At 39.4% G+C, this 25568-nt stretch overlaps 2 protein-coding genes across 2 annotated transcripts in view; one reads left to right on the forward strand and one right to left on the reverse strand.

Annotated features, from left to right (window-relative positions):
- Nucleotides 1-25568, reverse strand: part of LOC111934588 (uncharacterized) — a 357296-nt gene that overhangs the window by 298500 nt on the left and 33228 nt on the right. The window lies entirely within an intron of this gene.
- The window catches only part of MMP2 (matrix metallopeptidase 2), a 28247-nt gene continuing 10874 nt past the window's right edge, over nt 8196-25568 (forward strand). Inside the window, exons 1-8 of the mRNA XM_023934757.2 lie at nt 8196-8493; nt 11916-12142; nt 13537-13685; nt 15791-15919; nt 16633-16806; nt 21228-21401; nt 23280-23453; nt 24580-24735. Coding sequence (XP_023790525.1) covers nt 8350-8493; nt 11916-12142; nt 13537-13685; nt 15791-15919; nt 16633-16806; nt 21228-21401; nt 23280-23453; nt 24580-24735 — 1327 coding nt within the window. The 5' untranslated portion in view covers nt 8196-8349. The remainder of the gene's footprint in view (nt 8494-11915; nt 12143-13536; nt 13686-15790; nt 15920-16632; nt 16807-21227; nt 21402-23279; nt 23454-24579; nt 24736-25568) is intronic.

Below are 25568 nucleotides of genomic sequence, written 5' to 3' on the forward strand. Positions count from 1 at the left end.
ACAAAAAGCATAGGAAGAGTAATAAAAACGTTGAAAGACAAAAAAGTTGTAATTTAATCCCTTTAGAGAAATATTCTCCCTGCCCATTAAAATGCTGCCTTTATTCAGTCATTCCCATTAACAAGAAACTCAGCCTGCTGGAGGACGGGCAGGTGGTGCCTCTCCTTCGCCTTTCCAGCTAATGGAAGTTTCCCTTTGAACTCGACACCACCACAGAAGCTCTGTGGGCCTGTAGGATTTCCTCACTTCTCCCCTGTGGGACTCCCATGGAGCCCTTAGATTTTTCTCCTTTTTGGCATCTTTGAGGTTGTGATTCTGTTCCTGCGATCTCGTGATGAAATGATGACCTGGTGTGACTTGTTAAAGGAAAAGAAGCCACTCAATGCCTAATTATACCAGCAGGGAAGGCACGAGTCTGATTCCCTGAGCAGCCTTTCTCCAGCAGCTCTCGCCCCATGAGCAGCACCAGCAACAGGCTGATCAGCCAAAGTGTTTCTATAGCCATGCCACAAAATGCTGCTCAGCCAAAGAGCCTGGAGTTCAATGACATTCACTTTAGTTTAGCAATCTGAAAGCTGAGCTTCCGCTGCCCTAACAATGGTTAGATCTGCAGAAACAGCCCTGTGCTACTAGACTCACATATAAATATATCTGCCAGACAAACAGCCTTAAATAATACAATATGGGTAACAATTTGCTGTAGCAAATTGACAATAAAAACAAAAGAAAATAACTTCAAATAAAAATCCCCCATGATTGTGCCCAGGAATTCCATTTCAACAGTTTCACAAACTGTAGTTTTAGCAGTTGATTGAAGTACTACATGAAATGTTAGCAATATAACACAAATAAACTTTTTGCAACATTACAAGAGCAACCACTAAGGAAATCCTTTCCTCCTTTGCAGTAAAGTTTTTCTATTTATAAGACATATTCCTATTTTTATGTTTATAAATAAGAAATTATTGTTACTGTAAAGGTAAAGATGGTAACTGTAGATGACTGAATGGTGATATTTAGCAAACACATTTTTGAATCATATTTTCCTACTGTTAAACCATTTAGATAGCTACTAAATAAGACAGTTCTGACTTTTTACCAGCTTGCAGTGACTAACTTATTCAAATGCAGTTTTTTACACTATTCATCTCCCTTTCACGGCAATTTTTTTTTAATATCTTGATATGACTTGTTGACCAATTTCCCTCATCTCTATTAAATTGTAAATTTCATTGAATTTATTAGCATTTGTGTATGTAGCAGATAGTAATCCTTCTTGGCTGGTTTCTGATGGTAAGATTCGTACACACAGGATGGTGAAACCTGGCAACCTCAGACAATCAACTAATCCCAGAGAAAAGAAAACCCATCCCTTTAGTAAACCAAATGAGATGATAAAATTTAAAATACAATTCCCAATTGTAAAGTCAAGGCCACAAATATATTCTAAATATTTACTCTGAATAGGCAGAGTAACCAGCAAGACCATGAAATCCATTCAAAGAACTCCATGGAAGTCATGGTAATAGTGAGATCACAGTATAAGTCTCCTAGATAAAAACTCTATTTTGTAAGAAATTTAGGTGAATCCAGTTATTCAGTAAGTCCAAATAAACTGAAATAAATTCAACTGTCATAAGAAAACCATGTTCCCTGGCACAACAAGTTTAATCTACAGAAATAATGCTGCTATTTGCTTAAATCCAGTTATCCCCACATAGGCCAGAAATACATATACTCAATCTGTGAACCAGGCTGAACTCTTCAAAATTCCATGAACTTCTCCTGCATTGTCCAAGAGAAAGCATTGCCTCAGTTTCCCTTTATGTGAAATAATAATTCTCCTACTGCTTTGCCAAGAGTCCTGGAGTGAATATCTGAACCATGTACAGCACTTTTACTCACCATCTCTACAAACAATAAATGAGTATATAAACATCACACAGAACAGTGTCCTTTTCCCTACCAATACAGACATTTAAAATACATAAGGATTCTAGAGGAGGAGATGGAGGTAGGAGAGGGAATCAAATGACTGCAGGCCTCTTGACCTTACCAGTCTTCCAATCTATAACAACAGGGACCTCTCTGTTTAAAAAAAAAAAAAAAAAAGAAAAAGAAAAAATGAAGCCCATTCTGTTCTGAAGCTGCTGTGATGAAATGGAATTTGCATTCAGTATCCATCACCAGTGGTCAAAGGGAATCAGTTACCATCAAAGATTGTGCACTTTAAATCCTCTGCTAGTTCAACTGCTATATATTTGATTTTAATTAAAGTTCTGTCATGAATTATAAAAGACCATATCTTCAAAGTCATTAATTAAGGCCCCTTGGTGTCTGAATACCAACACTGTAATGACAAGTGAGGTGTACAGTGACTAGCAGCAAGCAGCTGCCCAGCAGCAGCAGCAAAGCAAGCAGAACTATCATTCTGACATGTTCAGGGCTGCACTTGCCCATTGTTACAGTAAAGAGATCTCCCATGAATACAAACAGAAGAGTGAGGAGCAGCCAGGCTTTGGTGTGGCACTGTTTGTGAGTAAAATGCCTCTTCACAGGATTTGAGAAATGTGTCACTCAGTGCAGCATTCCTTAGGGTCTGTCTCTGAAATCTGAACAGCAGAAATGCCATAGCTCTGCACTGTGGGCTCAGGAGCTGATCATGCAATCACATCCATTTAGCTCTTGCTCTTATTATGAGGGTAGGGGTGGCTACCTGGCTAGCAAAGGGCTTGGCCCCATCATCTTTACTCACATTTTACACTTCAAGGTGCCTCACAGAGATCCACAGGCCCATTCACAACATAGGGCACAAAGAAACAACAGTGTAGACAGCAGGATTTGTTCCTAGTGCTACTGAGGATCGTGCTGAGTTTGCCAAGTTTAATCAAACACAGCGTCATCAGGACTTCTTCTGAACCACCAGTATGTGGAAGAACCAGCAGGGAACCACCTGTGTGTTTGAAGACAAATTAGTTCTGCACATCCACTAAGTTCATTATCAAATTTTAAAAATTAATTTCTAATTTAGTAGCAAGATAAAAAATTATATCCACATGTCAGCAGAATTTCACATCCTTAGGATCTAACTTCCTAAAACAGAAAGAATGAGAGAAACAAAAAGAAAAATATAATTGCTACTTTAAATGCTGAAAAGCACATCTGGTACCAATGGTTGACCCTTTGTACATTGCTCCACTCTCACCCCTCCACACACACAAACCCACACACTGATTTCTAACAGTTTAAAGACTCCCTCATGTGGTGGTCAGATATGGTGAATTAGATCACTGAGGCCTGAGCCAGCTGCTGAGCAGACAGAGAGCACATATAATAAATGATGTGGATGTTTAAAACTTACGTTCTGTTAGGATCAACCCTTCAACATACAGGGCTTAGATGAGCTCACTTGTCTGCAATATAAATGAGTTCTTGCCAAAGTTATTAATCCCTTTAAACTCAGGGGGGACTGCTGTGACTAACCACTGCTTCCTAGAGACAACTTTAATAAAACAGATAAACTGCTAATATCCCACCTCCTACAGGGCACACATCTCCTTCAGCCAGCTGCAGCAGGCACTCACTATTTCTGTTACAGGCACTGAAAGGCAGGTGCCTGGGGCTTAGTGACCTGCCAGTGTCAAACCCCAGAACAAATGTAGTCCCTCAGTGTGTCACTGCTGTTATCTGTATAGATGCTCCACCTTCAGGACAGGTACCACTAAGAGCAGCGAGTAGATACATGATTCCTACACACCTCAAGCTCAGGGGAGCCTCAGTCTGGCACCACACTCACAGTGCCCTACAAGTCAGATATGAAGTAAAAAGCATAAAAATCCCTTTTTTAGCATAGCCCAGTCCCGTGCTTTCTTCCGTAAGCTCTTTGTTTTCTTGGTACTTATAAACTTTTAACTTATAAACTTTTCTTTCCCCAGACAAGAAGAAAGAAGGCTCTGGAATGCTGATCCAGGAGAAATTGCAAAATGGGAAATCTGAAAAGAGAATGAGTCATAAGGCAACCCTGAAAAACCAAAAAGTAGCCAAAGGTCTGGCTAAACTGGACCTTGGGATATTTTCATTGGTACCTTTCCTGAAGTTCAGGCAAACTTTTCCATCACCTGAGCTTTGGGTTTTCCAGTTCCTTAAAAGTTCTAATTGAAACACTCTGAGAACACTACAGCAGCTCTGACAACTTCAATGAATTATTTCTTTTCCACAAATCCTGCTAAAATCAATGCAAGTCCATCTACATTAATAACTTGTTTTGCTTCCTAAACCAGAAGATATAAACTGACAGCACATGACCTAGAGAACACATGACAAGAGATTATATACACATACTGCAATAGTTTACTTGCAGACACGTCCCACTGCACCCAGTTAGAACCAGCTGAGTTGGTAATCAGAGGATCAGCTGTTTTCTTAAGACCTTAATTGTCCTGATGATTATTTATTTCTTCAGCCTAGCAACAGGTTTCAATTTAAAACATTAAACCCCACCAGGAATATATCTATTATCCTCCCATGGCTTCTGCTCAAAATACTCTGCCTGACATACTCTTCTGGAACCACGAGGAAATCATCAGCTTTCAATAAAATTTTGGAATTAGTGACAGTAGGAATTGCTAAAGTATGTTTCTGGAGGGATGACTACTCTGTGAGCAAATTATCTAGGACACCATCTGAAGTATAATCTTGAAACTGCTTCTGAATCATTTCAAAAATCATTTTCTGAAACAGAAAAATCCTTTGATAAAAGCACCATGTTAATGCATGCTCATGTTTCTCTTATCACAGTCAGATCTATCTAGATATGTAGCTAACAGCTCAAAAGACATCACAATTCCCTTTTTACTATTATTGAAGTACTGAAGTATATATATATTGTCCTCAAAAGACGTATTTGCCTTCTCAGACTGTGTGGTGTCTGCCATACAGTAACCATTAATATACAAAAGCAGACATTTAAAAAGTTAGTTTGGCATCTTACACACAAAGTAGATGGCTTAAAATTTTCAATATGGAGTGGTTCTAAACTGAAACAAACTCAGTAACTATAGAGGAGCCTTTCATGAGTCAGGAGAGATACATCAATGTGTATATCAGATAAATACCTAATATAGAAATTATACGTAACAGAGAAATTAATTTTTTCTACAAACACATAGAGGCAGTAGTAGGAGATAAAACTGTTCATTTTCTGTAGCTAATCCAGAGGTAGCATCTGTTTAGATATACAAAATATCTTACAGAGGATTAAGGTAAGAGAAAGGAGATTTAGATTACTGCTTCAACTCTTCCAAAATGTTGGTAGATGGCCTTAGGTTCTCTCTCAGCAGGGCTTTTTCTTCTTTCCCTGTGTTTTGTATTGCCTCTTTCCTGAATGTTTAACTTCTAGGAAGTCTATCCAGAAGTCACTAATTGCTGCCAGAAGCAATCTCTTCAGAGAATGGAGGGCTGAGGGATGTCTATGCACCAAACACCAACAGCAGTTAACCCATCAATCTGTCAGTGTCAAAACACATCACTTCAGATCCTTCAGAGTCTGTCTCCCTGATTTTGAGCTTATCTAGTCTGAGATAAGAAAACACATCATTCCAGCAAGAGTGGTGGGGTAATTTGGGCTGTAACAGACCTCAGGAGTCATTTAGCTCAGCCTCTGACTGAAAGCAGAGGCCAACCAGCAGCAGAACGTCCCTACTGCCAGGACTGTGCACCACTGCATTCCCAGCCTGGAAAAGCAGCACCTCTGCAGCACACTAAGAACAGGATGAAGGCATACAGCTTAAAGACAAACACAAGGAGATAAGAAGCATTTTACCCCAAATCTAGTCTCCTATTGCAATAGGACTTCTACTCTAACAAAGTGTCACCAGAAGTTATTTTGCTTTGCCAATCTGAAAGAGGGCAGCTCAGCCAGGATCTCTGATGTCATGGGCTAATGAAAGAGAGTGTTTTCACTGACTGCTCAGAAACCCAGTCTATTGGTTCACCCAACACCCATAAATCCAATATTCCATTATGTATTATGTTTCCTAATTGAACATAACTCGCTTAGCTGCTCACACACTGAAGTAGTACCAGAAAAGCAATTTACCAGTAAAAATGCAAACAAAGGTGAGAAATAATGCTTCACTGCAGGTCTGCCTGGTTTCTGTGGCTTTGCCAATTTCTTTTACAAAGTATATATAAAAGGTGACCTCAACCTACTCTCACTGCCAGTGAAGATAAGAAACAAAGTACAGTGAGATTTTCAAACTGCACAGACCTCACAGTCCATTCAAAAGTTTCCTCATCCATTTCTGATCCGATATTCATTAGGACAAACAGAGAACAGAGCATTCATTAGTTTTCAATGAGGCTTATGAGTGCAATTGGAATGTGCCAGGGCACATTTGGCTTTAAACAGCTTCACCACAGTATCCTAAATGAAAGCTGCTAAGCTGTCATAAATTACATTAAAATTCTTATGAAAATGACGCGGTTCTCATGCCTTAAGATTTACATCAGCCCTTGACCTAACACGGAGCACAGAGATAACTGCAGAATTTGCAACATGATACATAATAGTCTTACTTGCTTAATTAAGGAGACCTAAGAGTAACTTGGCACACGTAGTGAAGGCTTCTTTGGCCTTTGTTCTCTTGCAGTGTCACATGGCCAGAAACAAATATGAGCTGTCATCATAAACAAAGCAGAAGAGTCATTCCCCACAAACAAGTACCAGGCGCTGGAAAAACTGGATCATATCTTCAGAACTGCTGTTTATTAAGGCAACACTTTAAATAACCACGTATTTTTGCTGATGGGGAAAAGTTAAAAAAGAATGTGTCATTTCAAAGCTGAACCGTTAGGGGAAAGTTGTTCACTGTAACTCAAGTCACGTCAGATTCGCTCCTGAAAGGATGAGTGAGGATAAATACAAAGCTACTTGCTGACAAAGAGAGCTCCATTCATGCACGAAGAGTAACTCCTCTTTCTCTCCTGAGTGTCAAGTGTTGTTTCCCATGGCTGATTCACCCAGCAGCCCTGCACACATCTCCTGTGTTGGGCTCTCAGTGGAAGTGTACAGGCAGCAAAAGCCCCTGCAAATGCTTTCCCCCCAAGCCCCTCAGTCCCCCCTTTGAAACGCTTGCCTTTATCAAAGACTGTTCACTTCATGGACAATGGGGTGCAGCAAAATAGTTTGATGTTGGCATAAATCAAACAACTGTCAATATTAGATATTTACAATCAATTAGAAAATATCACCAGTAAACACCAAACTCCCATCTTGAAAAATTGTGAACCAAACCCCTAGACTAGGGATATTCATCTGAAATAATATTCCACTTGTAATAGCACCTCAAAGCCAGCAATATTAGGAATGACAATAAATGGACAGTCCATGACAATGGCCATATTTAAACCAAAATTTCAGATTAAGGCAGCTGCACCAGGCAGTCAAACCCCCATTATAAGCAAACACTGAATTTTGTACAATTTCCCTGACATCGGTTATTAAAGTTAATTTCTATTGCTGAATCTGTTTAATTATCTTGTACCCTGTAGGGGTAAGGTGATACCCTGTGTCTGTTGGTGGCAAAGCCTCAACCTGGTTTTGAACCCAGCAAGCCACAATGACTTTACTGAGAGCTCTGCACGTTGTGCAGAGAGCAGGGAGGGAGTGAGGCTCCCACGGAGCACAGTGAGCCCCAGCTACAGACCCACACTCTGTAGCCTCAGGAGGGGGACAAGAAGCCTCTCTCAGCTGCACTGCCCTGTGCAGGGTCTGTCTTAAAATCCATAATCAAAATGTTTGCTCTGAGGCACTGTGTGTAAACACATATGACTAAAGCATATCATTATATCTGTGACATAAAAATAGGCTAAAAAAATAGTAAAAATGCTTAGCCAGGAAAATAATGTTTAGTAATTTCTTTCTCTCTTTCTTTTATTTTAATTTAAAATACATGTGAGACACTTTGTCTTCAAGATTAAGTCAAGTTTTGCTTCTTCCTCTTCTCTGGCATAAATAAATGCTTTCATATATACAAATGAGGAGAAAATGTGGCCTCTTTCAGCAATAGTAACTATCTGCCTGTTGCTACCTTAAAATCACAGCAATCACATCTGGTAACTGCCCTTTTCTCATGTTTCCACTAGTTTTCAGACTTCCTCTTGTGGTAGCTTGAGACTGCGCATCTGGATGTTTTAAACATACAAAGGAATTGCTAGAGCAAGCAAAAGGGAAAACGGTGCTGAGAGTTAAGATGTGCAGATAAGTAACTGGTTCACTTTGCAGCTAAAGTAACGGAGAGGCAGTGGGAAAAAGCTTTTTCCAAAGAGGAGAGCAGAAGTTTAGGCAGAATGAAGACTCACATTGGCTGTGGCTTCGTTTTTAAAGTACTATTCATCCAAGTATATCTTTTTAACAAAACTTTAGCTGCACCGTCACCAATCATTAAGTTTCCTGGAGACAGCACTCCCAAAACAGACAAAGAACTAGCAGTGGTAAGTGTTGGTTTCATCTTTGCTTCAGATTTATACTGTTGTTTCATAAGCAGATGTTTCTTTCTTGTTTCAGCTGAGGCTAAGGAATGACTGTAGCATTCTTTCCCTGGAGTCTCTGGAAGTGCTAGCTAGCTAGCAAAGGTATCAGCTTTCAAAAGTTAAAACTGGAGCCAAGTAATGTTTCCTCTCTTAAAACTTTTAAAGCCAGCAAAGTTGGGGTTTTGGATATTTTTTTTCCCTTAAGTCTCAAGATACAAAATATTTTCATTAAATCATGATGGCTATAATCAAAAGATTGCAATGGTAAGAGGGGAGAGGGGCAAATAAGAGACATCTAATTTTTTAACTTAAATCAAGTAGATGTGAGGGCAGTCGAGACTCCCTTAATGCATATATCACAGCTTTCAGAAGTGTATTTTCTAGATTTGCTGTGCGTTGCATAAACACAACTTTAAGGGACACTACAACTGAAAGCCAGCTCAAATTTCAGAAGCCATTGTGACTAGTTTTGACTTCGGAAAACAATCTCACAGAGCTTTAAAGAATCCAATCTGGAACTAAAAATGCTGTTTGGATTTCTGTGATATTGAAAAATTATAGTTATAACTGAACAGTATTTTATTCTAACATTTTTTTTGCCCTGTGTACATTCATAAAAGTGACATGGGGAAGTCCATTTAAAGGGAGATTGAGATGGATTATCCTTATTTTAGCATGTAAATTATAGACTAAATTATTTCCTTTTTCTTCTGCAGTAAATCCATTTTAAGGAGGATAGAGATAAATTATTCCTATTTTGGGTCATAGAGATTTGAAAGCTGGTCACTTTTCTTTAGGAGTTTGTGTGCATCTTGGGAAAGCTTGCCAGGTTAAAGAAGGTCCGGGGGAGGGTAGAGAGAGAATTTCCCGTTGGGAGCTGTGTCAGAAAGTTTAGGAAGAGCAGACGAACTGACCCAAATAGGGCATTCCTCAGTCATTAACAAAACAAATTCACCCAAGGTTTTCCCTTAGCAGTAGCCAAGAGCTGGGGGCAGGGGCGGTTCACTTGGGAGAGGAATGTGGGGTCCCACGTGTCTAAGAGCAATTTAACCACTCTAAGAGGATCTATTTTCTTAGATACAGCCAGGTTTTTATTCAATAACTGCAATCCACATCTCCCCTCATCTCTGTTTCTTTCAAACAACCTATTTATTATGTGTACTCAGAGGAAAATTACAGGCTGGTTTAACTCTGCAGTTCTTTGTCTGTCTTGGGGTATTCTTGGGCAATGCTAACTGGCTGCCTTTCCTCCTCACACCCTCCATCAGAACAGCCCCAACACTCAGCATCAGAACACAAATTGCTATGTTGCAGCTGGACCCTGTTTCATTAATGGGCTGGATCAAAATTCCAGATCACCACAGCTCCCTGCTGACTCTGGGGAAACTGCCTTTCACAGCCTAGGCCAAGATGTGGTTTGTATAGACATGACATTTTTCTTCAGGATTCTCTCCTCATAGAACAGCTGATCATGGTCATTTCTCATCTTCAATAAAATCTCCATTTTAGGAAAAACTGAAAGAGGTTAGTTTTTTATTTAGAATCTTAGCAAGTAACATTCTTTACCATGCCCCAGTTTATATTTTTGATTGTAAAGCTTGCTCTCAAACCTAAAATGGTAAGAGGAGTAGCCTGGTTCTTCAGTAAATGTCAGTCCTGATGTACAGTCTGTATTACACCATGGTACGTCATTGAGGGATGCAAGCAGAAGTGTAAGAAGATCCATCAAACTACATGAAATGACAATTAGAATAAGAACCAAACTGGACTGTTTGATTATTTGATTCTTAATGCACTTCACATAATTTCCACCAGACCTCATTAACTATGTGTGAAGAGTAGTTCAGTGGAAGGAAAGATGAAACCACCTTTACTCACTAGTGCCACAGTCCCCACTGGAGAAATACCACATAGAAGTTACAAAAATCACAAAAACTAGCCATAGTCTGTGCTTACTCATGATGGATGGAGGACCTTCTGAAGGAAATAGTGTAATATCTTGATTAAATCCTCTTCTGAGTAATCCCTGAACCATTTCCTATGCTGGGAAGATGAGGTTAGCCTGGACTTTGTGAGGAAGGTGGTGAAAGCTAGGCTTGACCAACTGCAGTTATCAAATGTCCTCTGCTTTATTTTGCTGGTGTTGTGGTTTTATTCCCAGTCTCCTGGGTGAACTTAAGCAATTAATTGGACACATAAGACAAGGTTTTTCTTGCAAATACTTGCTGACCCAAGAATGTAAATGTGCAGTCATTTTGTTGGGCTTCTTGTAATCTTCAGTTTGAAATAGTTCTCCCTGATATCCCTCATATATTTTGGCAAATATACCTTTATCTTATTCAGGTGTTTTCCTCCCTGGGACTTGTAGTTCATATCTGGGATACAATACCTGAAGGGTGTTTCTTCCTCGGCTGCAAATTGTTTTTATTGCAACCTTCCTGTCTCACAGCACCATTGGCAAGGGCATCTCTCAGCTCTGTGCAGTGCCAAGCACCCATTTGGGTGCAGTTTGGGAATACCTGGATTTCATATGGCTGTAGCTTTTCTACACAGAGGGGCATAAAACACTGTAAACCCATCCAGCTTTCAGTGAGAGAAGTGGAGGAGTTTTTTATGGGTATTATTTTAGGAGATGAAAATAATGTGATTTGTGCCATCTTTTGGGTCCCTTATGACCACTCTTTTTTAATGAGAAAGAACTTTCTGAACTGCCACCATGGCTGAATCAGAAAAGTCAGTCTGGCCATAATGTGCTGGAGCATTCAATGGCATTTAAAGTACACAAATATTGATTGGCTGCAGTGTCCAAGCAACTGAGATTTTACCAAATACTTTCTTCCTCAGGTTTTTGCAATGTTTGACTCAAAAGCAAACACATCCAACATTCAAACAACTTTGTCTGGTTTGAATAAAGAAAGGGGATTTTCTTTGCAATCAATGTGGTCTCATATGGGGGGTTGCTTTGATTCCTTGAGAAGTTTCTCAATAATACAGATTCTTCCAACAAAACATTGCACAAAATCTAAAACTATAAGCAGTTTATGCATCACAAAGAAACACATAAAAAGACAAACCCATTTTTACTTTGTAGTTCTACATTACAGCTCTATGCTCTAATAACTAAAAGCAATTCATTAAATGAAGGTGATATCTAATAGTGGAAATGATTGTTTAATTAGCAACATCATGTGATCAAGGATGCTTTGTGTCAATTCAGGAGATTCTGCTGGTCCCTCACTTACTAGTAACTGTAATTTTGAAAAGAAAACTTGCAAATTACAGGTGGAAAGCTAACATGGAATTACAGCATTTGTTTATTTATAACCATTAACTATTTATTTTATGAATTTTTAAGTCTTTGTTCTGTGCTTTTTTTTCCCAAGCAATACCTGAATAAATACTATGGCTGCCCCAAAGACAGTTGCAATTTATTTGTCCTGAAAGATACTCTGAAGAAAATGCAGAAATTTTTTGGGCTGCCTGAAACAGGAGATCTGGATCAAAATACTATTGAGACAATGAAGAAACCCCGCTGTGGTAACCCTGATGTAGCCAATTACAACTTCTTTGCAAGAAAGCCAAAATGGGAAAAGAATCATATAACATACAGGTACAGACTGGTATTGGTGGGTTCTGTTCACATATACCCTTAGCACTTCCAAGAACTAAAAAAGCACTTAAAAGTGCAGTAGGTGTTTAGAGAGCTAGACAAGATTCCTTGAATTAGAACCCCTGGTGTTTGAATAACTACCAAATGCTTTAACAAATCCTTCTGTCATTTCAAATTGTAATATATAAGGAAGAATCATCTCAACATCAACTTTTCAGTTCTGGTTGAAGCTAAAGAGATTTTGGGTTTACTCTTTGCTCTGCACCAAGCATCCTAAGGGAGCTGGAGCAGGATGACCAAAGTACTTACTAATTGCAGAGGCCAAACTCCTCTTCATTCTGCAGTCCTAAAGAGGACTGTATTTCAAATCCTAAAGAGGATTGTATTTCAAATGCATACAAACATGAGTTACAACAAGCCTATTGCAATAAGCTTGGCATGTTCTAATTTCATCTTCTTCTGAAGAGTTAGGGACCAATACAGCTCTCATTGTTGTAAAAAACTCATTACTTTAGGTGGTCTATGAACAAACATTTACCAGCAATGGGAAAAACCAGCAGATTTGTCTTAGCTGCATGACTTAGTCTTCTGCTCGCTCACAAATTTGGACTCAAAGCATCCCTTGGGCTGCAACTAACCTAAAAAATACAGAAAAACCTGTGGCAGCTTACAGCCCCTACTTGCTCCTCTGCTTCCACTGAATCTTCCTCATCCTCTTCAGAGAAAAAGTAGTTTCCCTCACTATGAACAGCCCCAGCACAAAGAATTGGAAACTTGTCTTTACATGGGATATAGTAGGCTATAAGGACTAAGGCACTAAGAAGTCAAATTAAAAGATAAGAAGAAGAAAACAACACACTTAGGAGTTTATCCCTTTCTCAGGTCAGACCTACAGCTTTATCTTACATGCTTTTTCCTCCTATTTCCTCATGTATCTTATTGCCAATGTATCCTATACACAGGTAAAGGATTAGCACTCCACAGGGATTAAACAATATACAGATAGCATCAGAGGTGTGGGAGAAGAGCTGCTTTTCTCTTCTTATTAAAACAATCCACATTTGAAACTTTCAGAATGTTACTGAGCTCCTTTTCTGGTCTCAGTGCTGATGCAAAACCCAGAATGTTTTGTGCAAGGCCCGCTGCCATGAGGCTTTACAGCCTCTGGATTTATAATTTTCTTCTTGCTGCTGAGTCAATTCCAAAAGAAAATAAACAGTAAGTGCCACATCTAAGCACCTCTCTGAATCAAAGGGAGGGGTTTAGATCTCATGTGCAGCAGTGTTACCTCTTAGCTGGTTTCACTGCTGAGCCTGCTCAGTGTGTTGAGCAGTAAACAACTAATACAAAGGAGGATGTTTGTGTGTTAATTAATGTTTGCTTTTACCTCTAAGGATTATAGGCTATACCCCGGATTTGGATCCTGAGACAGTAGACGATGCCTTTGCTCGAGCCTTTCAAGTCTGGAGTGATGTCACACCACTGAGATTTAACCGAATAAATGATGGAGAAGCAGACATTATGATTAATTTTGGCCGATGGGGTATATTTTCCTATTTTTACTTATGTTTTTGGTTTTGTTCCTTTCATTAATCCTCAGTTTAGAATGATCCACCCTCAAAAAGTAGCACTCATGAGCCTTTCTGGCAAACCATGTCCTAGTTCACACTTGGCTCATACAAGCTAAGATCTAATTTCACTAAGACTTTTTCTTATATATGTGAGAGAGAGAGATGTATTTATACAATATCCTTACAATATATTTATCTTTCCAAAAGAGAATTGCTAGGGGCAACATTTTATTTTTAAATTTACAAATCAGAAATAGAACTGAGACCTATTGGTACAAATCTTCAGATGGTGTGAGCTGGCTTCCTGCCATAGAAGAGAATGGAATGTCATCATACCATTTATTTATAGCTCTGTATGCTGTTTTCCAGTGATAGTGATGAGGGTTCTAACATAAAAAAGCTTAAAAGTGGATTTGTGACTTCCAATTTGGACTCCATAGCCAGTTTCCATTCTTTTAGCATGGCAGAATGCAACCTTTCAATGCATTCTTTGGTCTTGAAGAATTTAAAAATATGGATCATAAGCTGAACTATGGGTTGAGTGAGCTGATGATGGGTGACTTGATTCATTTTCACTGTACATATCTTCTCAATTAATTTTGGTTTTCCCTGAAAGAATGTTTATGGCTTTTCAGTGTAAACATAGAGCGTTTAACTTCTTCTGGACAGTCACAGAATATTTAATACTAATGAAGATACTTGTGCAGCCAATTACTTGGGAGGTAGACTTTGGAAGTTAAGTGAACAGTTCAAAGAATAACTGGACTCTTTGTAAAAGCCTTCATTTCAAGCTGGTTTTCCTTGCTTTAGCTACTGATGGGTTGACCTCAAAAGCTGCAGAGATTCTGTACACTCAGGACTTCAGATCCTCATCCAGACTGGCTTGGTTTGCAAAAAAAAGTCTTACAAAAGCAGAAGTGTTTCTGCTGGTTTTAGTACTTGCTGGCTATAGCCAGCTAAGAAACTGTGGGCAAAGAGCTCTTTCCACACTCAGTCATTCCTATCCCTTTACTGCATTGCAGATTCACAGGGGCTGAGACTTCCACGAGTTTTCTTAATTTTTAACTTTTCTCTTAAGTAAAGAAATAAATGGGAGTACAGCACCTAATATATGTCAAAATCTTGTCCTTCACAAGTGACACACTAGCCCCCTGAAGGGAATTAACTGAACTAGTATTAGGAGTGACACCAGCCTGAAATCAGTGTCACAGAGGAGAGAATCAGGCCTGTGTCTTCAGGGCTTCTGTTAAATGCCAAGACATCAGACCAAAAGACCAGAAATGATGCAACTGGAGATGCTGGCAGCCAGCTTTGATGCACAGGTCAGTGTGGTGGGAGAGCTATGAATACCAGGGCTATGCCTGTGCCAGCCTGCCTTACCCACAAGCAGTGTACTTCCAAGAAAAGCCTACAGTGTAATAACAGGAGAGCTGCTTAACCTGCTGCTGCCCTGTGAGCTGCCTGAGTCTTGGAGTGCTTGAAGTGAAGGAGGAACAGGCTCCTTCAGGGCTCAGAGCAGCAGGAGCAAGCTGGCTTTCCAGAGCTCGCTGCTGAGACACCCAGCTGTGCCTTCTACTGGGGCAGGGAAAAAAAGGAGTGAGCACAGCAATCTGAGGTGCAGCAGAAAAGAGCAGACTGCAAAGTGAAAGCTGCCTTAACTTTTCAATCTCTGTGTCGGAGAGTGATACCAACTACCTGAAAATATCCCTCATCTACAATATTTAAATTACAACTTCCCATCAGCTTCCATAGGGAAATAGCACTGTGCATGCAGCCATACTCCTCATGTACAAAACATCACTGGTCTTCACAATTTTTAATTTTTTTCCACTGTACTTACAAGATATAAAATACCATGCTGTGACATCTGCAGTACTGACACCTCATGTTCCTTGTGAGAACTGGCTGCTTCTCCTCTGGATCAGTCTTGCTAGCACAACCCAAACCAGTAAATTTACTCACTAAAGTATTCTGCTGCTGTCTTGGATGGGAAAGTACACATGATAATCATCACTCCTGCACAGACTCTGCCTGAGGTCATTAGAAACTGCTGGTTTTTGTCTGCTTGCTCCTGCAGAACATGGTGATGGCTATCCCTTTGATGGCAAAGACGGTCTCCTGGCTCATGCCTTCGCACCAGGGCCAGGAATTGGAGGAGACTCCCATTTCGATGATGATGAATTGTGGACTCTTGGGGAGGGACAAGGTACAAGACTTTTTCATGTTTCATGTTTCAGAACATATGGCCTGCTGACTGCTCTATTTTAATGCTGCATTAAATGTTTTCATTGTCAGTAAATATTAGGATGTGAAGACACATTTATACAATTTAAAATTTCTGCCATTAAAAAATACTATGGATAAGTGACTTATCTATGCATTAGTACATATTCCAGGACCAATACATGTGACAAACTGAAATACACCCCAGGATCTGGGTGTGTCTGTGTTTCCACCCTGTCCCACCGTGCTACAGCAAATATCAGGCAAGGCCCATTGGAAATACCAAAGTGGTTTATGAGGCCCAAGGCATGTTCAGCTCATGTTCAGCTGCTGCTTGGAACCTTTGAAACTATACTGAACATTTTAGACCATATTACTTAAGAAACTAAGTTGCTAAATGTATTAACAACATGTCTTTAACTTTGCCTTGCCATAGTAACAACATATATATTTTTCTGGGCTGATTCTAATGCTTCCCCCATGAGTAATATCCATGTAATTATTTTTAAATTACCAGTTTATATTTCAGCTATGACCATCTTGCCAATACAGAGACCAGCAACATATTGAATTTCAAAGTAGAAATTCAGACTGCATTTCTATATCAGTATCTTCCAGGAAAAGAAGATGTCCAGAAAGTGTATCTTTTGTATCTGTTGGTGGCTAATCTCACCTCTGCATTTGCTGTCCTTATAGTGGTCAGAGTGAAGTACGGAAATGCAGATGGTGAATATTGCAAATTTCCCTTCTGGTTCAATGGCAAGGAATACAACAGCTGCACAGATGCAGGACGCAACGATGGATTCCTCTGGTGTTCCACAACCAAGGATTTTGATGCAGATGGGAAATATGGCTTTTGTCCCCATGAGTGTAAGTAGACAAATGTTTCTAATGGAGTTTTTTTTGCTAGCAGACTGTTCCCTTCTTTGCTCATCCACTTTTTCTTGTGCTTTTCCCACTTCCTTCCCTTTCAGATAAAGGAATTAATGTCTTTCAGAAATCATAACAACATATCAATATCTGTACAAAATTATTAGAAGTCCATAAAAACTGAGTCTGTACTTAATTTCTACCTTCTTGGAATATGAACAGACTCTCACAAGAATTTTATTTCATATTTGGAAACATTCCTTTGAAGATTAGACAAAGTGTATAATGCTGTCATGTAGCCATAGCTTTTTTTAATTATACACAAGATTATCATTATTATCTTTCAAATGTATTTATGACAATCTGTTTCCTGTTAAAACAATAGAAACATATATTTCTGTGCCTGAAAATCTTGATGGGTCTTTACAGCTTGAGGATATAATATTTCAGACAATTTATTGGTATGAGTGTTAATTTCATCTCCTGTGCATCATGCAACAGGAAACCTTTAGAGAAGCAATTAAGTATAATTGGCTGTAGCCTACTGAGGTAATTTATCAGCAGTGAGAAGAGTGGAGAAGGTAAGGTGCTTTCAGCCACTCATTCTACCTCCTGTTTGCTAGTTCCTGGCACATATATTAACAGCCATTCCCAGTACTGCAGTTTCCCACATTCATTTTTCCCCCTTTGTACATAACAGACTAATAGCTTTGGGGAGTGTTTCATCACTCTTCTCACCTTTCATATCAAGCCCTGGGTCACTAAAAGTCCTACCTGCTACTCCTGGGCCATAACAAATGATAAGAGAGTTTTGAAAGGCAACAAACCAGAAAGCAATGGTGCTTTTTTCCGATTCATGCTAATCCTGCTTGAAACAATAGTACTAAACTTACTTACAATATTATGGCTACATGCAGCCAGTACAAGGAAAGAGAATGCAGATTGCTGAAAGAAAATTAGTGATGCTTAAGCCTCAAGCTAACAAAACATGGTTAGGGATTTGCCAGCCCAAGAGTGCACAAGCAGAGCCCAACTTGTCCCAGCACACAAGTACTGTCACACGTGTACATAAGACGAACGTGTCTGAAAAGAAATGTGTTTTTCAAAAGTTTTCAGGTATGTGTACATACAAAAAGTTCAAAACAGGATTCTCTGGAATCCTGTTGCAGACAAACACTAAATGGATTCCTGCTTGACAAATTTTTGGGCTTTTTCCAGCAAGACCATAGAGTTTCAAACACAAGATTACATATTTTCTGCATCAGGATGATGGTGGTTTCCAAAGACAATCTGTTGTAGAACATATCAGTCTTCCAGCCTTAATGTGGTGAAAAGTTATTATTTAATTTCCAAACTCCTAACTGCCTGTTATAGATCACATTTAGAGCTGGGATCTACCCTGGTGACAGCTATTTATACATCTATAGAGGATGAACAAGAAAGAGTATGAACTTTACACAGACTACAATTAATTTTTTTAAAAGTTATTGTTAGTGGTATGACTTTCAGAACATTTACTTCAGCAGGCTATAAGTGTACACATGCACATAACTACATAATCATTTTTTTTGTGAAACTTTGCCATCTCCTTAATTTCCCACCTTTCCCCAAATCTCCTCTTCCTTGGGTTAATTCTTTCAGACAGAAAAGAGAAAAATTTGGCTCATTTCCTTAAAATACTGCAAGCACTCAGATACAATCAGAAGGAATCCCATATTATAGGCAGCTGGAGAAAGGGAGATCCACATACCCTGACTGATACAACTCTGTAACATCCTGAAGTCAGGCAAGGCTGGAAATGTACTGTCAGGGAGAGATGGTTCTGAAAGTGGAGTTCCTGGAAATGCCAGTGTCAAGGTTTCTGAAATGGAACAGAAGGGTTTCAGCCTTTTGTTTCTGATGTAATTGTTTTGCAAGATCCATGAACAGCTATGCACAGATGCTTCTTATTAAACATAGACTGGCATTGTTCACTCATTATCCCAAGGCACCATTTGCTAAACCCCAGCTAATAAATTCAGATAGGGGAGGATTTACATCAGAGAGTCTGTGTCGGGGGCAACATTCCTGATTGCTGGCCTTTGTTTCTCTCATTTTTAACTCACTGAAGTTAGTTCCAATTTTTCTCATTATAGAGCCACAGTGAATACAGGGAAACATCTTTAATGCTATGGTGCTGCACCAGGCTTTTCTAAAGTTAAACCCAGATCTGTAACCCAATTTATTAAACTGACTGAACCATAGTTTGTCAAAGCAGAAGATAAAGCAGAAAGTTATCTACCTACTACACAAATCTCACACAGGTATGCCGACCTTCCTTGCCAAATGGGATCGAGGGATCTCATTAGCTCTCATTTCCAAATTCCACTGACACTACAGGCAGTTTAGGCTCCTAACTTTGCTCCTCCAACATCTGACAATCTGTTCTCTGCTTGTACCTCCCTCACACTCATCCCAGTTCCTACAGGCTGCTGCTCTCCCAGGCAGAGCCCTCCTGAAGCTGCAGCTTCCTCCACCTTGGATCTGTGCCACAGGGGCTTTAGCAGCCTTCCAGCCTGAGGTCTCCTGACATCACAGCTGGTTGGTTTTTCTAGGAAGAGCTAAAAGTGAAGTTCACATATTAGTAATGTCCAGTCTGAATCTGCTCTCACTTCAGTGTATCTTCACCAGTTTTTAAATTGCTGAGCTTACTTGTGATGCAGAACAAGGCCCTTTAAGATCCCTTAAAAGTAAATTGGGCTTTTGTTTTGGCAAAACTGCCCCAGTCTCCAATTTCCATCTACATTAAAGCAATTTTATACTGGGGGGGGGGATTGAAAATTTAAACCATTATTGTTACCATCACATGATGCAGCCTCAAGCAAAATGAAAAACTGCATTCTTACTGTGACTCAGAAAGGCTGCATGCAAAGTAAGAGACTGGCTTTCCATATGGTTTTTGCAATTTAGCCACATGGAAACCAATATAAAAAAGGCTATTAAAATGCAGAGTTTGCCAGACGTAGAGCTGGAAACTGCTCATGGTAAGTGAGTCATCTAAACAACTTAGTTTAATTTTGGTCTCCAATTCTATCATTCCTTTTTAAAAAATATAAAGTCCCTCTCCAATCAGAATAGCCACAGTTCTAGTTAATGCACCTTTCCTGTCTTAGTACAGTGTCTGAGACAAAAACCAACATTTGCAGCTTGCTCTTTTGGGGAGGCACAGTGTGTGTTGCAGACAGGACCCCATCCATGCCCCAGGTGCAGAAGGAGAGAATGACTCTCGTAGGCAGAGCAGAAGTTCAGCAAACTTGTGTGTGTGAGCCAGGCCTGCAAAGCTCCAAGTCCTCTCATTAGTGGGACTGCAACTTCTCTAATTTACTGCTGCATGTCCCTGGTGCTGTGGCCAGTTACTGGTTTAAGTGTAAAAGGCAAAATGGACCATCTGTGTCACAATACCCCATTGTAAGAACGCTTTCCCAGAAGAGGTCTGGGTGGGTTATGTCACCCTTAAGCCAGAAGAGGTCCGGGGGTTTATTTAGTGCTGCTCTAAAGAAGCACGCACATAAACAATGCTTCTTCCCACTGATGTATCAGACTAAGCAAAGGCAAACCGCCTCAGATCCTACACAAACACTGTAGGAGGCTGAAATGGCTGATGAGTAACCAAAACCAACAGCAAAGTTAGAACTAACCTGCCAAGCCTTCCCACATACACATTTGGGTTTTAGCTACAACTTTAGACTGGATGAGAGGGAAAAGGCCCTTGGACACCTTAAAAAGGCCAAATCATGCATGCTTTACACTGGGAATTTCAATAGATAAGTCATTCTGCAGTGCTGTTCTTAAAACTCCAGGGGAATTAGTATATTAATGCATGAAGAATTTTTATCTCCGCTCAGGGCAAGGCCCATAGCAGTTTGTTGCTTTCACAGTTTCCTCTCACCAGCACATGGCACAGCACTGTCCTGCCACAGAGGATTCCCACTGCTAGAACAGCCAGGAGAAGACACAGTCAGACTCACAAGATATGAAATGCCACCTGCATCTTCATGGAATTCCATTTGAACACACATTTTTTAAATATCAGCATGTGAGATTGTATCTGTCTTCCTCTAGATATTCCAGAAAGTTTAGTAAAATCCTAAAACCAATCCCAGAACTCAAGTCATTTTAATCTGAATCATTTTAATGTCCATCCATGAGAAAGATTTCTAGTTCTCAGAAATCTGGTCTCTCTTGTCAAAGCATTTCAATGCTGGTGTAAAACAGGGCTCTGAGTATGAAGTACATCACACCGGATGGGTGTCCAATGTCTGTCCAGTCCCGGGCACATTCCCACGGGCACACTGTGATTCCTCATTGATCCACTGTGATTCTGTGTGATTCTGTGATACTGAGCTTTGTGTATTGACTATTCCTCTCTCATTTTCCTACAGCACTTTTTACAATGGGTGGCAATGGTGATGGGCAGCCATGCAAATTTCCCTTCAAATTCCAAGGGCAGTCCTATGACCAATGCACAACCGAAGGCAGGACAGACGGATACCGATGGTGTGGAACCACTGAAGACTACGACAGAGATAAGAAATACGGATTCTGTCCAGAGACCGGTACGAGGAATGTTGCTTGCATAACAGTCTAATTGGTCATTGTTTTAACAAGTCTACTTTGGCACTCTTTCACCAGAGAACACAAAAGTTGATGAGTGGAGACAATTTCAAAGAGGTGGCCAATGATGTAACTGGAACAGGAGCAATCTGTTGGTGTGTCACAGCACAGGTTTGTCAGGAATATACAAATGGCATTTGAACCTACAAATGCATGGCCACCACTGCAGGATAATTACAAGCAGATTACAATTTGTTAATGGCCCTGGAAAGGAAGTCTCATTAGACAGAAGAAAGTATGAATAATATTTTAGCTTAATACTTACCATGTACACTTGTAAAAAGAAATCCTGTTTAGTACTTTAAGCTTGTGTTAATAGATCTTTTCAAAAGAATTAAGTGAAATGGTTTAGCCACAAAAAGAAATTTCAGCTTTCTTCACACTTTTTTATACTGTCCAACTGGAGTTTTACTACATAAAGGAACAAAAATTAATTTATAGTGCTGAATAGCTTGCAGGTGTTCATTTTTAGGTGTTCATTTTGTGACACTAGAGCCATAAGCATAGAGATGAAGTGAACCATGGCAATTCTAAAATCTCTGGCTTTTAACAAGCCAAGGGAAGCTACATTCAAACCTACATGCATCCTGCTTTTAGATTTTGTGGGTCTCTTGAAAGTGGCCTAACCATTTGCAATACAGCTTTGATGTACTAGTATTTGGATTTCTATTACTTTTGATAACCAGGTGTAACCCTTCCATTTTACATTACAGATGAAAAAAAACAAAAACAAAAAAACAACTAGGATCAAATTCATTATAATTTACTACAAGGTTAGGACGAGAAAATTCTAAAGTATCATTCAACAGCAAAAAAACCCCAGTATATCTAGAATCAATGTATTCAAGTCCTAGGTAACCAGGAACTAGGTAACCTAGGTTCCAATTGCTATCACTGGAGCTAAGAAATATGCTTGGTTTAAGCTGGGGGTTTTTTGAGCATAAAAGGCTATTAATAAATAATAATGAATGAGAAATAAATACTAATAAATAATTAGGGACACAACCAGCTTTGTCTGTCATGTACCTTCCCAGAAGACAGACCATAATCTGAAAGGAACTATAATTGTCAGGCACCAGTGTAAATGAATTTAAATGAGTTTTATATTAATTTCATATTCTGTTCATGATATCTACTCTTAACACTTATTTTAAATGCAGTTACATTCTCTTCCCTCTAGAAATACTTGTACCTGCACATACAAATGTTATTTCTCATATATTACTGCCATATACTACATAGATGAGAACACAGGGGAAAATTACTCAAGTTTTTGCAAAAAATACTGGTTAGAAAAAAGTTATCTCCATTTAATATATTTTTTTCTTTAGAAAATGTTTAAAATCACACGCTTTTAAACTGTACCCTGTTGTCAGGATACATAAAGCTTATTCTTCAGTGGGACACCCACCAGCCAGGTGGATGTTCAACAGCTCTTTAACCTTTCTGACACTAACCTTACCTTCCACCTAAACACTTTAAAACACTTTAAAATAACACCAGGAATAAGCATTAAAAGTTACTTGCTGGGCAATCACCTTTCACAAAACACTGTTAAACTGCTGCTTTCCCAGAGCTGTGAACCTGAGTCCAGGGCTTCTTCTCACCCCCACCAAAACTATTGGCAAGTCCATTGCAATGGCAATATGTAGACTTTATCCTTTTTTATTCTCTCAGACAATTTTCAAATATTACTTTTAATCTTACTCTTCATATTCCTAGAAAGACTGCAGTATTTCTGCTTCCTTCTGCTCTTAGTGTAGTTAAGAAGATGCAAAAGGGATCCCCTTCTCACTGTGTTTTCCTGTCATTTTCCACAGCCATGTCAACAGTTGGTGGGAATTCCGAGGGAGCTCCTTGTGTATTCCCCTTCATCTTCCTTGGGAACAAATATGAGTCGTGCACGAGTGCAGGACGCAACGATGGCAAGCTCTGGTGTGCCTCCACCAGCAGCTACGATGATGACCGCAAGTGGGGCTTTTGTCCAGACCAAGGTAAAACCTCCTGTCAGGGTAACACAGGGCTGACTGAGCAGTGCAATGATTTCACACACATCTGTGTGCCAGCACTGCTGGCATCACGTGTGCAATGATTTCACACACATCACTCCTGGTGGTTACAGCGCTTCTCCCCAGCCTGAAATCTGAGCAAAATCCCTATACTGAATCGTGAGACTACAGCTAGAGAGCTCATATGAAATATTCAGATTTTCTAAAGCTATAGTGATGCAGGATCCTTCCAAAACACAAAGCCATTAAATAAATTAATAAATGAATAGATGGTTTTCTCCCCATCAGCTTTTCCTGCCAAGGCTAAAAGCAACAAGTACTACAGTATTTCACTAGTACAGAATAAATTATACACAGATACAAATTAGGAACAAACACTGAATGTAAAAATTAATACATTTGTGACTGATATTGTAATGGATGAAAAACATGTTTAAAAAGTGAGACAGTATAAAGTTTATGTGGTGAATATCGTTATTTAAAATTACTTTGGTTAATATTTGCCATATTTTAACATGGGCAAAAGGCTTTTTACATATTTACAAATAAGTGCTAGATTTGGGGTGTTATTCTAGGAAGAAAGAAACTTGCCAGATTTCAGAGACTCTTTGGGCATAATTGATAGAATATCATCCTATTATAAAAGGTCATTTCTAACCTAACAATATTTGGTTCAGATTCAGAGCCTGTTCTCAGTGACACATATTTACAGACCTGTTTATCACTTACAAGCCATTTCATGGTGAAAAGATTTGATATCTAGATTGCAAGCTCAATTATTCTGTACCTAAAAGGGATGTCCAAATTCTATTTGCTATGCTTCCTTTTCTCATGCAAGTATTAAGACTGTGCTGAGAGTGGCTCGTGTGGGAGACAGCAGCAAAGATCACCTACAAAGGAAGGTTTTAGGATCTCTGCAGTGAAATGTCATTGTTGTTGTTGTTGTTGTTGTTGTTGTTGTTGTTATTATTATTATTATTATTATTATTATTATTATTATTTTCATCATGGAGGCTGTAAATACTACTCAGTATTACCTACTGTGAATAACCTGTGTGGTACAATTCCATTTAAATGCAAGCAGCTAACACTGTCTTACTGTGTTATCCAGGGTACAGTCTCTTCTTGGTTGCTGCCCATGAATTTGGCCATGCTATGGGATTAGAGCACTCTGAGGACCCGGGAGCTCTCATGGCCCCTATCTACACCTACACCAAGAACTTTCGACTTTCTCAGGATGACATTAAAGGGATCCAGGAGCTCTATGGTAAAGTCCTCCTCTATCAGCAGAACTCATCAGAAAATCAGGCAGCACAGGTTCAAATCTGGGACTCAGAATTTGCAGTAAATCACAAACAGCACATTCCCACCAATGCCAGAAGCATCCTCTGCTCCTTTCCCCCTGCTTTCTTCATATTACCAGGCCTCCTACTTCAATCAAACACCACAGCTTAAGGATGACAGGTCATTAAATTTACTGAATGAAAAGGAGCATCAAAACACCCCATAGACAAAATTTTAGATTAAAATTTCCAGTGCCTTTACTGGGACAATGAAAGGCCATGTTTGTCTCTAGCTTGAAATACCTGATGTGGGTGGGTTTGGATGTTACTTTCTGCAACACTGAGCTTCCCAGACTGTGACCCTCTGCAAGAGAGGAAAGTTGTTGTTTCCTGTGTCCCAGCTTGGAAACAACTCACATTGCCTTCCCACAATTCAAGCTGTACCAACACGATAACATTTGCAGAAAGTGTGTAGGAGCTGAAACCTCAGTATAAATGTATTAGGCAGTTTCCTAGAGAAAAAGTGGATTTAAGTATTTTTATGTAGCTACATCTTTAACAATTTTTATTTTTTCCACAGATAGTAAAATGTGTAAGTAGTATCATGATTAAGATTCCTTTCATGTATACATTTTCTACCTTACAGAGGCACCAGTATACTATGGTCAATTAAGCTTATTAAGCATATTCCATTTCTCTTTCTGTGCTTTTCACTTTTCTACTGAGATCTTTTTAACTGTGACTATATTCTACAGTATTCCACACCTCAGGAATTTTAATAAGAATATGCCAAAAATATCATCACATGAGACAAAAA

This window comes from Cyanistes caeruleus, chromosome 12 (assembly GCF_971803275.1).
Source record: "Cyanistes caeruleus chromosome 12, bCyaCae1.hap1.1, whole genome shotgun sequence".
NCBI lineage: Eukaryota > Metazoa > Chordata > Aves > Passeriformes > Paridae > Cyanistes > Cyanistes caeruleus.